At 43.5% G+C, this 15,207-nt stretch overlaps 1 protein-coding gene across 6 annotated transcripts in view; it reads left to right on the forward strand.

The window, feature by feature from the left end:
- Positions 1-15,207, forward strand: part of MON2 (MON2 regulator of endosome-to-Golgi trafficking) — a 166,470-nt gene that overhangs the window by 92,596 nt on the left and 58,667 nt on the right. For all 6 annotated transcript variants that reach the window (XM_075930840.1, XM_075930828.1, XM_075930836.1 and 3 more), the window contains 4 exons: positions 1,907-2,082; positions 4,978-5,140; positions 5,660-5,953; positions 7,443-7,641. In XM_075930840.1, coding sequence (XP_075786955.1) covers positions 1,907-2,082; positions 4,978-5,140; positions 5,660-5,953; positions 7,443-7,641 — 832 coding nt within the window. The remainder of the gene's footprint in view (positions 1-1,906; positions 2,083-4,977; positions 5,141-5,659; positions 5,954-7,442; positions 7,642-15,207) is intronic.

Raw genomic sequence — 15,207 nt, forward strand, 5'->3', positions numbered from 1 at the left:
CTGAACAAACCGGAAAGGGAATGTTCCCAGGAGGTTCAGATGGTGCTGCTCAGTAGTAGGAAACCCTCTACAGACGGTCGTACGCTGCCAAGTGGCGGTGCTTCTCGTCTTGGGCGTCCCGAAGGGTAGTGCGCCCGTCCTGTGTCCCGGTCCCGGCCATTTTGGACTATCTTTTCGACCTTCGGTCTAGTGGCCTTTCTATCTCTTCTATTAAAGTCCATGTGGCGTCTCTCTCCACCTTCCATGTGGGTACGGCAGGAGTTTCTTTCTTCTCGGACCCAGTGGTTAAAAGATTCCTTACGGGTCTGGAAAAATTGTACCCTTTGGTTAGGGCCCCGCTCCCCGCCTGGGACCTCAATCTGGTGTTACGCAAACTTATGTCACCCCCTTTTGAACCGTTGGCTACGTGTTCCCTGAAGCACCTCTCCTGGAAGGTTGCTTTCATTGTGTCCATTACGTCAGCTCGTAGGGTTTCTGAACTGAGGGCGTTGACTATAGATCCTCCCTACCTACTGTTTTCAGATAATAATGTGAGGCTGTGCCCTCACCCGACCTTTCTCTCCAAGGTGGTGTCACCGTTCCACTTGTCTCAGGAAATTTATCTCCCGATTTTCTTCCCAAAACCCCATGCCTCCCCCAAGGAGCAGGTGCTCCATTCCCTGGATGCTAGGCGAGCGCTAGCGTTCTACATTGATAGGACCAAGCCCTTTCGCAGATCCCAACAGCTGTTCATTGCTTTCGGGGACTGGGTCGCAGAGTGTATCAGGGAGTATTATGTACTGGCCCGTAAGACTCCACCCCGGGTTACAGCGCACTCTACCAGGGCGCAGGCGTCCTCGGTAGCATTCGGGGCTCAGATACCAATTACTGAGGTATGGTCGTCCCTCCGTACCTTTACGGCGCACTATGCGCTAGCACAACAGTCCAGGGAGGACGCAGGGGTGGGCTCTGCAGTCCTCAATTCTGTGGTGTAAATATGTTTGGTTATCACTGTTTCTTGGCACTTGCCTTTTCTGTGTTTACCTGGTCGAATAAATTTGTTGAGTTTATTCAACATTTGCATGACTCTTGTTGTCTGACTGCTCCGACCCCTCCTCCGTGATGTGGGGTTGGCTTGGAAATCACCTACTTTGAATGGACATGAGCAACCATTCAAAGAGGAAAAGAACGGTTACTTACCTGTAACTGTTGTTCTTCGAGATGTGTTGCTCATGTCTATTCGACTCCCACCCTACCTCCCCTTTGTCGGAGTGTCCGGCAAGAAGGAACTGAGATGGGGCAGCGCCGGCAGGGGTACTTATGCCCCGCCATGGATGCGCCACTCCAGGGTGCACCCTGCCGGTGCTACGGGTATCGCTAGGGAAAACGCTCCGGAAGACGCCGTGCACGCGGTGCACACCTACTTCGAATGGACATGAGCAACACATCTCGAAGAACAACAGTTACAGGTAAATAACCATTCTTTTCTTCATGATTATCAAGATGACAATTCAGTTTATACTGCACAAAATTTCTGTGTGGCTGATATATATTTGGGTCTAAAAGAGTAATTCTTATAATGGGGAATAGTTGTATCTTGGTCAGCTTCTTTATTCAGGTTTGGTGTTTATTTTTAAATAATACATTGTAGTTTTTTAATATACTGTTCCATTTCCTAGGTTTAAAGTTCACCTGCAGTATTTAAAAGTATCTCCAAATTTGTTGGAAAATGTAATACTTTAAGGGGAGGAGGGAACCTATACCTTTAAATGGTTTTCAGAAGTGCTTAAGGTAATTGGGTGCCCAGCATCCCACTGATGGTTTGTAAGCATTTTTGAAAATTCCACTCTAAAAAATTGGATTCGTACTATGTGATGTCACTTATATATAAGGTTGTTGTTCTTTGTTTTTCTTTATTGATTTCTAGAGGCTGCAGTTGTTGTTGTTAAATCCACTGAAGGAACTGTCAAACATTAATCATCCTGATATCAGGCTCAAGCAGTTGGAGTGTGTTTTACAGATTTTGCAGAGTCAAGGTGATAGTCTAGGACCTGGCTGGCCATTAGTTCTTGGTGTCATGGGAGCAATCAGAAATGATCAAGGGTAAGTGGTTGATATAAGCCTGATAGCTTAAAAAATTATGAATTTTAGTATATTTTATGTTCTAAATAGCTGAGTTTCACAAAAAAGAAGTGTGTCCTCTTTCTACTGAATCTTTCAAAAGACTGACATTTTTCACTTGAAAATCTGTAGATCTGTACTGATAATTTAGTATAAATGTTATGAAAAGATTATGCTTTGAGAGATGTACATTCATTAAATAGAGACTTATGCAGGGTATAATACCATTTTATGTTAGGGTTGTAGAATCCTGTTTAATTAGTTAAGCAGTTAAACATTAAGTTCAACCAGTTAATGATTAAATGGGGCAAGCAAGTTGGAGCAGCCACTTCAGCCCAGCTGCTTCTGACTGCGGGTGGGGAGTTGCTCCCTGAGTACTGATTAACATTAAAACTGCAGGTTATTAAAGGCAGAATAAACCTATGTCAGGCTGATGTTTGTATAATTTAGAAGACCAATTCTCACAAAAATAGCTAATTGATTCACAAAATAAATGTGGAGGTCATTCCCACTAGCTTATGAAAATACATGGAACAATACAGAAAAATACCAGAGGTGATTTCCATTCCCAAGTACCTTCATTGCAGATGCCCTTCTTTTTATTCTCTTAATCAAGATAGAACTTTATTATATCCCTGGTCTGTATATGCAACATGTTAGACGATTGGAAATATTAGTAACTAATGTTTGAAAATGTTTAATGTTGCTCTCTCTGGAGTACTGAGTAATCACTGCACAGCATTGATTTTAATATTCTCTATTGAGAACACTAAAGAAAAGCAAGCAGAGGGGTCAAGAAATGAGCCACACTTTTAATACAAAGAAGTCAAAGTGCTTATTTACCTTTTCTCAGAGTGCAAGAACAAGAGGCTAAACATTTAAAATTATTAAAATGAAATATTCTTACAGAATGCATAATTAACTTTAAAAACTCATTTCATCACAGTATCATTCAAGTCAAGAACTTAATAGTAATAGAAAAGTATCAGATGTTTGGATAATCTCAGTTTATAAAATAAACTATTATAGGAAAAAATATTTGTAAAGGATATAAACTTTCATACTGTGAGGCATAAGCCAACTGCTGACTGAGAGGAATTAGGAAAAAAAGTTCCCTTATAAACATGTTATCCCATAGTTGTCCATTATGGGGTTTCTTGTGAGTTCCTCTTAAGTATTTTGTATTTGCTGTTGTGGGAGACATGAAAAGATGATTCAGTAGTTTGATCTGATATTGAAATTACAAAAGAAAATTAGCTCTTATTTGTAGAGCTTGGAACTAAAAACAAATGTTCATGGGGCTTAACCAATATAAGATGAATGCACCTCTGTTCAGACTACATCATGGGCCGTCTATAATCCAAGCATATTGAACTCTGGGTCAAATACTAGAGAAACTCCAGAGTGAAGGTTGAACACAACTGTATATAACCTGCATAGAAGATTGGAAAATTCATTTATTTACCAGTTGTGTGCAAGGGATGTAAAAGTGTAATTGATTCATCTGTAAGCAAAAGCTTATAGGTTAATGCTATAGACTACACGTACCCTTCGCCCCCTTGGCCAGTAAGTTTTTTAGCAGGCTAGCCAGCAGCCCAGCTCAGTCCTGGTTTGTGATGGGTCCAGGACCTACCCCTTCTGCAGCTCTGCATTTAAAGTGTATTAGGAACCAGGTGGGCAGGAATCCTGGCTCAGTTCTGGCTTGTGCCTAGTCTGGGAGCTCAGACCCCTCTCCAGACAGGGGCTGCTGCCACTCCGCACAGGCTGCACAGTACTGTGTCAGAGGCAACAGTACAGAGTGACAGGCAGATGGTCCACAAGAGAAGCTGGTTTTTAAACTGGCTCCCCTCACGGACCAGCTCCTGCCTGGCACCCCACATGGCTGCCTCTAATACAGAGGGTTAGAGGGGGCTCCTCAGAGGTGGGGCCAGAGCACACTGGTTGCCTGCCCTACCCCTGGGTCCTATAGAATAGTCGAGGAACCAATAAGAATTCATGAGGTTACACGACTATTCAATTAACTGATATTTAATTTCCCTATTGTGTGCTACAACTCTTCTATGCGACTTGCAGTATTTGTAGACCACAATCGAATTTACAAAGAATCTTCTAAGAGTATAAATATTACAAATAGAAATTATGATTCACTTTCCTTTTCTTAGGAATCCAGTACCTGTCTCTACCATAAGACAGTTAAACACACAAGAGCTTCAAATGTCATTTTACTGAACAACACTGCAAAGATAAACCATTACAGCACAGAAATTACAGTGCACCCTAGCTAGACTAACTTCACTAGAGTTATTTTCCTTTTAAAATTAAGTTTATAACCCTGGCCTAAACCCTATAAATATATTGTACTTAAACAAAAATATTCATTGGATTGCTAACAATTGAAGATAATCTTCTTTCATGTATGCTCACCCTAAGTATTAGATTGACAAATAGATTACAAAAGTTGTACTACATAACCAGTTTTGGCATCTGCAATACTGAGCTCATACACAACTTGAAATAAAGAAAAAAACTGACAATTTCTGTAGCTAGCAAAGTTTGGGAAGCCTGTGCTTCATCTGGTCTAGCTAGCTAACGTGCTGAAGTACAACTTGCCTTCTCTGCATTAGAATTTAGAATGTGCTAGCTAATACATTTTAAAAACAACAAAGCAAAAAGGCCCACACCAAACACAAACCCCACAAACATATTTTTTCCTCAGTTAGGACAAATCCTAAATGTGTTTCAAATTTTGCTTGAATTTGGAGCAAGTGTATAAATCTAATTATCCTTCAGTAGTAATATTGCATCCTGGTATATAATAGGAGAATGATTTGTACCCTCTTAAAGAAATAACATGTACCTTATTTCAATTTCCTCAAGAGAGTCCTTAATACGGACTGCATTCCAGTGTCTTCAGTTGGTTGTGACAGACTTCCTACCAACAATGCCATGCACTTGCCTGCAAATAGTTGTTGAAGTTGCAGGCAGCTTTGGACTTCACAATCAAGAACTAAACATTAGCTTAACATCAATTGGTTTGCTGGTGAGTTTCATTTGCATCCATAATGATGATTAGTGTGAATTTTATTTAATTTTGGTGATGCTAGTGAATGTCTACTGTTACCTAAATAAAGGCCAGAAATTGTATGCCTTTTTCTCATAAAATTCCCACTGAAGCCAATGTAAATGTAAATTTTTATATTTAAGTAAATTATCATTTATATGTGATTATATAAAATGAATGGATCTGCAGAGGTATTCTGATTATCAACTTTTTAAAAAGAAGCAAGCATTTTAATAATCCTTCTCTGTGTCTTGAAAGCCTAAATACTGAAGTCTGGAAATAAATAACAGTTACTGATATTCTGTTATAAGAATCATTAAATGTTAATCCTTTTTTAATCAGTATAGCTCAGAGTTGCATAGGGCATATTTTGCAGGTCATGTTGAAATGGGCAAATTAGAAACATTTTGCTCTTTCACAATCGGAGCATTCATCAATGTGTATTTAAATATTTATTTTTCCATGCATAAAATGTGTACCTATTTTTTTTCTTTGTAGTGGAACATTTCAGATTATTTCTTCCAAAGAAGTGAAACCATTGAAAAAGAGCTGAACAGAGAGGAAGCAGTATTGCAGAAGCAGGCGGAAGAGAAGGGAGTGGTGTTGAACCGTCCTTTCCACCCAGCACCACCATTTGACTGCCTTTGGCTCTGTCTCTATGCCAAACTGGGGGAACTCTGTGTAGATCCACGACCTGCAGTTAGAAAGAGTGCTGGACAGACATTGTTCTCTACGATTGGTGCTCATGGAACTTTACTTCAGCATTCAACATGGCACACAGTTATATGGAAGGTACTGAGTAAAAAGCTGCTATAGAATACAGCATCCACATTTTGGTAGTGTCCCTCTCTTACACTTATTGTAATACCAGTTTTAACTTGTATAGAATTTTTAAAGATAATAATTTACACACACAAAGTAGCTAGAACCTATTTTATGTTAAAATTTCTTAGAGCTTCTGTGCTGTCCTTAGGCCAGCTTGTCACCATTTTTACATTGTCTTGATTTTTTTTTTCCCTTTACACAAATGTATTCATGAAATTGACTACAGTATTTCAGTTTGTATCCTGAAATATACAACGATATTGGACTGTTGTAATACTCATTCTTACACTCTTCACACAGGTACATGCATGATTCCATTGCATAAAATTTTGGTGCACTTTGTGGATGTATCTAGACTACAGGGTTTTGTCGACAAAAGTTGGCTTTTGTTGACAAAACTATACCTGCGTCTACACTACTGCCGCGTTCTGTCAACAGTAAGTTGACAGAACGCAGCAGTTTTGTCGGCAGCGGTAAACCTCAGTTTACAAGGAATAATGCTTTTTTTTTTTTAAAGTAGTCTTTCGAAAAAAGGCACTATTGCAAGCAAATTGCTTTTTCGAAAGAGAGCGTCTAGACTCTTTTTCGAAAAAGCGGTTTGGTTTTTTGACAATACTGATGGTAAGCTAGATGCTCTTTTTCGACAGCGGCTTTGTCGACAGTATCTGTCGACAAAGCCTCTGTCAAAAAAGGTGTGCAGTCTAGACGTAACCTGTGAGCTCAGCATAACCATCAAAGTCCCTAGTTTTTCTTCTTCCTCAGATATAAAGAAAGACATGTATCTTATCTCTACTTGAAAAAAATTAAAGCAACTCTCTTTTCCTAGGGCAGAATACATAGGAAAAAGTAATTCCTTCACTATGTGACTGGGCTGATATAATAGGAGACTTACCTTTTCTGCCACTTCTGCTTACCTCTTCTGCCAGTCAAGCCTGTGTGTGAAAATGCTTTTGACCTATAACATGGGCAGACTGCTTGTCTGTTGTGGAACTCATGTTCTGCTGTGATCATGCCTGGCTTGATTCTGCTGTTTCACATACCTTCTATGTGGCATTTCAGACCCATTGATGTCTTGATCTCAGGCAGTTTAAGAGAAACACAAATTTTGCACGTACCTGCTACAGAGATATTGCATTAGTTTCTCTGGTTTTTCTCAGGGAAGGTAGCATTGTCAGTGAGTGTTGATCTTTTATTAGCACTGAGGATGTTCTCAAAGTTTCTGATCATCATGATAGTGGCCCTTGACATTCATGTATCAACTTATCTGATCTGCTAGCTGATTCAGATACTCTCGGTTCCAGAGGTGCTGGGAAGGATTGGTGAAATAGAGGAATCCTCTGGGTGCTTACAGGGAAAGGGAGGAAATGTGTTTAATTTTATTATTTCCTTGTGCACTAATATTAGTTGAAATATGTGACTGAAATAATCAATGCATTCTTTTTTCTGGATATCATAGGTTCTGTTTCACCTGTTGGACAGAGTTAGAGAGTCTTCCACAACCGCTGACAAAGAGAAGATTGAGTCAGGAGGAGGCAATATTCTTATTCATCATTCAAGGGATACAGCAGAGAAACAATGGGCTGAGACATGGGTATTAACATTGGCAGGAGTAGCGAGAATATTTAACACCAGGAGATACTTACTACAACCTTTAGGTAGGCTCTTTTAATATTTGAGAAATGGGGTGGTTTTTTCCAATAAAACTTCCTCGGGGCATTTCAGTGCTGGCTGTTGGCTCGCTAGATAACAGTTCTGTAAAACATAGCAATTCAGATATTTAACATTGACAGATGTAGTAATATAACTTAATTTGTTTTGTGATAACTTTTTTCAGTTAGATTACTGGCAAAGTATTTAATCTTATAGATATGTATTCTATAGGATTGGCTTCGAAATGTGATAACTTTTGTAGTGCTCAGTGTTAGAATACTTAAGTATCAAGTGTAGCAATGTTTGATGTTAAATTCTATTATTACTGCCTCCAGGTGCAATTTTTTATTAAAATCAGTTCTGTAAGCATTTCTTGAATCATTACCAAAAATGCTGAGTTTTCCCTTCCCTAAGAGAGAATCTATAACATTACGGACATGTTCTCTAGCCTCAGACTATCAACATACCCTGATATTTTAACATTTATATGTAGCTTTCTTCTGTCAGCTTTCGTCTGTCCTATTTTGTGCTGTTAATGTCTGAGGGTATGTCTACACTACAAAGTTAATTCGAACTAACTGACGTTAGTTCGAATTAACTTTGATAGGCACTACACTAGCACTCCGCTAGTTCGAACTTAATTCGAACTAGCGGATCGCCGAACTAGGTAATCCTCATTGTACGAGGACTAAGCCTAGTTCGAACTTACTAGTTCGAATTAAGGGCTGTGTAGCCCCTTAATTTGAACTAGTGGGAGGCTAGCCCTCCCAAGCTTTCCCTGGTGGCCACTCTGGCCAACACCAGGGAAACTCTATTGCCCCCCTCCTGGCCCAGGACCCCTTAAAAGGGCACGGGCTGACTACGATGCCGGTGCCAGGTGCAAGCCTGCCAGCACCCAGCTAGCAGACCCTGCACCTGGCACGGCTCAAGCCAGCCACCCGATGCCCCACAGCCCTCCCCCTCTTCCCGGGACCAGGCAGGCGGCTCCCGGGAGCTTGCCCGGGACCGCAAGAGGTGGGCACCCGCCTGGTCTAGTGCGGACATCGTGGACCTTGTCCACGACCTCCGCACTAGGCACAGGAAAGTGGCCGTCTAGAGCAGGAGAGCTGCCAGCCTGACCACCCAGGAGCAGGAGTGCATGAAAATCAAGGTGGTCCACTGAGACCCCCAACCCTGAGCCCTGAGCTTACAATGGCCGTACTGGGTCAGACCAAAGGTCCATCTAGCCCAGTAGCCTGTCTGCCAACAGCGGCCAACCCTAGGGATCCTGGAGGGGATGGACCGAAGACAGTGACCAAGCCATTTGTCTCGTGCCATCCCTCTCCAGCCTTCCACAAACTTTGGGCAGGGACACCACTCCTACCCCCTGGCTAATAGCACTCCATGGACCCAACCTCCATCACTTTATCTCACTTCTCTTTAAACTCTGTTCTAGTTCTAGCCTTCACAGCCTCCTGCAGCAAGGAGTTCCACAGGTTGACTATTTGCTTTGTGAAGAACAACTTTCTGTTACTAGTTTGAAGCCTGCTACCCATTCATTTCCTTTGGTGTCCTCTAGTCCTTCTATTATGGGAACTAATGAAGAACTTTTCTTGATGTACCCTCTCCACCCCACTCATGCTTTTATAGACCTCTATCCTATCCCCTCTCAGTCTCCTCTTTTCTAAACTGAAAAGTCCCAGTCTCTTTAGCCTCTCTTCATATGGGACCTCTTCCAAACCTCTGATCATTGTAGTTGCCCTCCCCTCTCCCACCCTCTCTCTTCCCCTCTCCCACCTCCTTTTCCCAGTCTCCCCGAGTTTTGTTCAATAAAGAGAGATTCTACTTTTGACCACACGTTTTCTTTATTTTGTACATCAGGAAGGGGGGCTAGGGAAGGGTAAGTGGAAGGAGGTGAGGGAGGAATGGGGTACGAGCCCCCGATGGGGAGGACTGGGCTGGCTCTGCGGGCTTCTGGGGGTGGAAGCTCTCCTGCAGCCCCCCAATTGCCCCCTCTCCCCAGATGGCAGCCTGCGGCAAGTGCAGCCGGTCTGATGGCCGAGTGCTGTGATGTGCCCAGTGTGGGCACTCAGGGCACTCCAAGACAGGACTGCTTTGCAAGCGGGGCACCCCTGAGAACTGTCTGTCTGGGGTGGGGGTCGGGTCCCTTTAAGCACAGCCCTCGGCTAGCCTGAGGCAGCAGCTCCACGCTCTAAGTCCTCATCTGATGCCCTGCCGGCACTACTTCCGGCCATCCTTAAGCCCGGTTCAGGGTCCACTTAATTTGGACATGCTAGTTCGAATTAGCAAAACACTAATTCGAACTAGTTTTTTAGTCTGGCTGCGTTAGTTCGAATTAGCTTAGTTCGAATTAACTAATTCGAACTAAGTTAGTTCGAATTAGCGCTGTAGTATAGACATACCCTAAGTTGTATTGTAAAGTTTCCTAAATCCTTCACATATGAGTGAACTAAATAACAGAGGGGAAAAATTGGGGACCTTGTGAGGTCCTTTAGCACACTCAGTCATATACATAATTTTAGGAAAAGTATGAGGAGTGTTTATTATGGAAAAAATTGTGACTTTTTGTGAAGTGGAAGAAATTGAAGATTATACTCTAAGGTGATTTCAGTTCTCCTTTAATCACCTGCTTTCCTTCTAATAATGACATGTTCTTTTAGTTCAAATTATTTTATTGGTATCTGAATTGCTAGCTGAAATTAATGGTAAATCCATGAATCGTTTTTCCTTCAGAATCTTTCCTTTTCTCTCCCTTCATAATTCATAGTTTCTTCATTTAGCTATATGAGAATTTTAAAGAGGATGCTAAATTTCTTCAAAGATCAGTTAGTGAATTCAAGCAAATTAATTTATTTGCTTGTCAATTCCCAGAAAATTCGTTCTGTATGGAAAGAGTGAATGTTGCAGTTTTGAGAAGGGTCTACTGTTTCTTTACAAGGTGATTGAAACCCTCTTAAAATGTCAAACTCAACCTTACCTGTACAATTGTGAATGAGAACTTCTGTAGTAGATACTCTAGTTTCACTTTTATCCTTTCTAAAGAGATCTGTGGCTTTGATATGGAGAATTTTTCAGAGAAGATCATGGTAATAATACAGAATGGTCTTTTTGGATTACTGTGTGGTGCCACTACAGGTTTAAATTTAGGTTCTCTTGACAATGTAGTTATGGGCATGTTATATAGTAGCCAGTTTTTAAAAAATTGCAGAGAAAGGCCTCTACATCTAACTTTCCTTTGAGGACACTTCATAATCACTTGGATATGCAAGAACTACTCCCTTCACCACCTTGTATTAAAATTCTGATTTTAACTTAATCTGGTTAGGTTTCCTTCACATGTTTTCATAATAGCTATAATACAAGGTGGTGATATAGACTGGGATTTTCAAAGCAACCTAAAGGAGTTAGGCACTGAACTTTGAATATTTTAAAAATTCCTTCCAGCTGCCTACAGGCTTCCTCTGTGTGGCCAGTCTTGTGCTTTGTCTCTGTGTAGCTTGACTTCTTTCTTGCATTCCAGTAGTTCTTTGCTGTAGGAAAATTGGTCTAGACTAGAGCATACCGGCCTCTATTCCGTGCTGCATAAAGAATTGGAACAAGTGATTTACAATGGAAGAATGGAAATAAAAGGCTAGATGCCACGTTTAGCAGCAAAAAAAGTGAGAGGGAGAGAGCGTGAGAGTGAACGAACGAACTCCCCAGTCTTCCCATAGATCCCATTTCATTTTTACTAAATTAAGTTTTGTGTAACTAGTATATTCAAAGTTTTTTACTTCTGGTTGACGTAATTAAGTTGTCTATCTCATAAATAACTCCCTCAATGTCTGGCTACTACATAACATGCCCATGACTCCATGAAGGTAGAATTATCATGGAATTTTGTATCATCAGGAGAACCTTGAATGGCTAGAGATCCAACCCTGCATCTTTCATTCCTGTTGAAATCAAGAGGCATTTGGGCTTCACCTCGTTGCCTGCAGGGGCTAGAAAGGAGTTTTTAACCCTGATGCATAACTGGCTAGATACATTGTGAGGATTTTTTTCTGAAGCATTATAGATTGACCACAACTGGAGAAAGGACACTGATTGGGATGGATCATTACTCTGAGGTAGTACAGAGAATCCTGTTTCATAGATGCCTCACTGGTGTATCTTGCTCACTTTCTAAGGTCAAATTGATCACTGTTTCTTGACTTGGGAAGGAATTTTCTTCCAGGTCACATTGTCAGGGATCTTAAGAGTTTATTCAGCTTTCCTCTTCAGCATTGCCTGCTGCAATAATATGTACATATCTCAACTGCCTTTGTTAGGGCTTATCTGGTATAGTTATGCTAGCAGAGCACTCTAGTGAGATGCATATTTCAGAAGGCATTTTACTGCTGGTGTTGTTAAACCATTCCCCAAACATCATGAAGCATTTTTCTGTTAGCATAACTATGTCTACACTGTGGGGTTTTCTGGCATAATTGTATTGGTCAGGGCACAGCTTGGCAAGATCTGTCAGTGAGTGGGATCTGGCCCAAAACTTTATCAGGCCCTGGCTCTGCCGCTAATATGTTGCCTGGGAGCTGCTGGGGAGGCAGGAGCCCTTTAAATAGCAGCAATTGAAAGAGCTCCTGGCTTACGGCTGCTGGGCCAGTTGCTGTGAGCCCTTTGTTGTGTCTTTAATTCAGAGATGGGCAAGATAGGGTCCGCAGGCTGGCTCTGGCTTCCAAAACCACTGGATCAGGCCCATGGCTGCCCTGCCACTCCCCCCTCCTCCTGGGGACAGGGGAGCACATGAAGTCTCTTCCCCCCAGCCAGGAGCACGCAGCACCAAAGGGAACTGCCAGCTGTTCAAAACTGGTGGGTCTCTTTAGGGGCCGCATGCCCCTGGGAGGGTGGGGGTAGGGAGCAAAGACTTCATGCACTTCCCCACCCCCAGGCCAATCAGGATCTGTGGGCAGGGAAGCATGCAGAATCTCCTGGTCCTGCCCCTTCACCCAAGGCTTGGTGTCCCTTCCAGGGAGGCCCGCAACCACTTCCAAAATTTCTGGAGTGGCCCCCCTTCAAAAATGATTGTCCAGCCCTAGCTGATAATACAGGTTGTACCTCCCTGTTTCAGCCAGCACCCTTCGGACGTGACTGGTCCTGAACCAGGGAATGTGCTGGACTAGTGGAGGGCTCTGCTTTCCCTCTGGCTGCCCCAAGGCTCCATCATTCCTCAGGAAGCTCTAGTACCACCCAGGGCTCTGCTGTCCCCACAGCAGCTGGGGGGTAGAGGAGGGCTCCACTTTTCCTGCTGTGGTTTGCTGCCGTACGGGGCTCCACGTTCCTGGTGGGGCCCCTGGTGAGAGCTCTGCTCTATTCCCTTATGGCTTTGCTGCTGCCCAGGGCTTTGTGTTCCTGCTGGTGGCTGGGGGCTCTGCTTTCTCACCAGTGGCTCTGCTGCTGCCTGGGTCCTCCACTACTGCCCGGCGGCTCTGTGCTCCCACCAGCTGCCACCTGAGGTTCCCCAGCAGCTCCACTGACACCTGGGGAGCTCTGCACTCCACCAAGTAGCTCTGCTGCTGCTTGAGGCGCTTTGTGTTCCTCCCAGTGTCTTTACGCTCCCCCAAGTACACCTGTTGTGGTCCAGGGTCTCTCTGCCCCCCCCCCCAAGGGCCTCTCTGCCACCCTCCCACTGGTGACAGGGTGTGTTGCTCTTCCCTCACTTTCTCCCCCACCACCTGGAAACTGGGGGCTCCACACTCCTCCCAGCAGCTTTGCTGCCTCCAGGGCTCCATCTCCGCCCCAAGCTTGGCAACGTTCCTGGCCCCAGCGTGCTGGCTAATCCCTGTAAGTCAAGGGGTCACCATGATTATGCTGGACCCAGGAAGTCCGGATGACAGAGTTTCAAGCTGTAGTTATGCTGGCAAAGCTTAATAGTGTGGACTAAGGGTATGTTTACACTACAGCACTTAATGTAGCACACGTGGTACTGTAGCACCATAATGTAAATGCTTTCTACATTGATGGAATTTTTCCATCAATGTATTTAATCCGCCTCTCTTAGAAGTGGCAACTGTGTTGATGGAAGAATTCTTCTGTTGACCCAGCTGCATCTACAGTGGAGGTGAAATCATTCCAGCTAGGTTACTCATGGTGTGAGAACTTCCACTGGCCTGAGTTACATAGCTAGGTCAATCTAATTTTTAGATGTAGACTAGGCAGGCCTAAGCCTCAGTTCACTGTAGACTGAAATGCTTTAGTCTAGCTAAAATAATTGTGCTCAGTATAGGATTCTCTGGCTGAAATTTAGTGTACAAAAGGTTAGACTACATGATCTATTCTAAATTGTCCCTTCTGAAAATGATAGTATGCATAATACTAACAAGATCAGTTCCACTAAGCAGGATAAAGAAAATGTATTTCCAGTCATGTAGTGCAGCATGTAGGTAGCAGATTTGGTATAAACCATGGTTTCCCAAACTATGGGCCACGACCCGGTACTGGGCCTCAGGGAAAAAAATACCAGGCCTCAGTGTGGCTGCTGGGAGGAGGTATGTGTGTGTGGGGGGGGGGGGGAACCAGCCACTGGGAAACAGAGTTGGGGGCAGCAGGGCTGTCCTGCGGAGATTGGGGGAGGCGAGCAAGCTGCCGGCAGAAGCAGGGTTGGGAGTAGCGGGGCTGTCCCACTGAGATGGAGGGGGCGGCAGAAGCAGGGTTGGGGGTAGCAGGGCTGTCCCGTGGAGATGGGGCGGAGGGTGGGAGGAAACCAGCCTCCAGAAGCAGGACTGGACGGGGGCTGCAGAGCTGGACTGGGGGGATCGGGACAAGAAGGGGGGGGGGAAAGCGGGATGAACCCGGGCACATGAGTGAATCCGGCTCCGGGGATTCCATTTTACCCCCCTCTACCCCCACATACCCTCCCTCGAGTAGTTGTGAACTGCCTGGCTGGCAGACACACTCAGGCAGCATGAGCATATCTACCAGCCAGGCAGTTCATAGCTAAGGAGTGATATACCTAACAATAATAAAACTTACCTAATTAGAAAATACCGGACATTTTATATGTCCGGTATTTTCTCAATTTGTTTCCTAGACAGAACCCTCAAATACCGGACTGTCTGGTACAAAACTGGGCACCTGGCAACGCTACCCCTCCTTGCACCCTCCCTCCTAGCCAGATACCCTAACCCCAATCTGCTCCTGCTCCCGTCTCCTGGAGTGCCCATGCGGTGCCGGGTCTCCCAAGCCCTGGCCCAGACTGAGTGGAGGATGCAGCTGGGTGAAACACTGAAAATTTATTCATTTTTAATTCTTTTTTTATATGCATTTATATTTTTGGGCTGCAAAAATCAGTACTGAAAAAAACAGGTTTCAACTCAAGTAAAAAGTTTGGGAAACCCTGATCCAGCCAGCTTTCTATCCATCTTACAGTCCATTTATCTAATCCATATTCCCTTAACTTGCTGTCAAGAATATTATGGGTGACTGTATCAAAAGCTTTGCTAATGCTGGCACTGGGGGCTTTGGGAGGACCAGAATCAACTTATTTGAATTTTCATCATTTGCTTAATGAATATGCAAATATGCAAATGAATGTTACA

This window comes from Pelodiscus sinensis, chromosome 1 (genome assembly GCF_049634645.1).
Source record: "Pelodiscus sinensis isolate JC-2024 chromosome 1, ASM4963464v1, whole genome shotgun sequence".
NCBI lineage: Eukaryota > Metazoa > Chordata > Testudines > Trionychidae > Pelodiscus > Pelodiscus sinensis.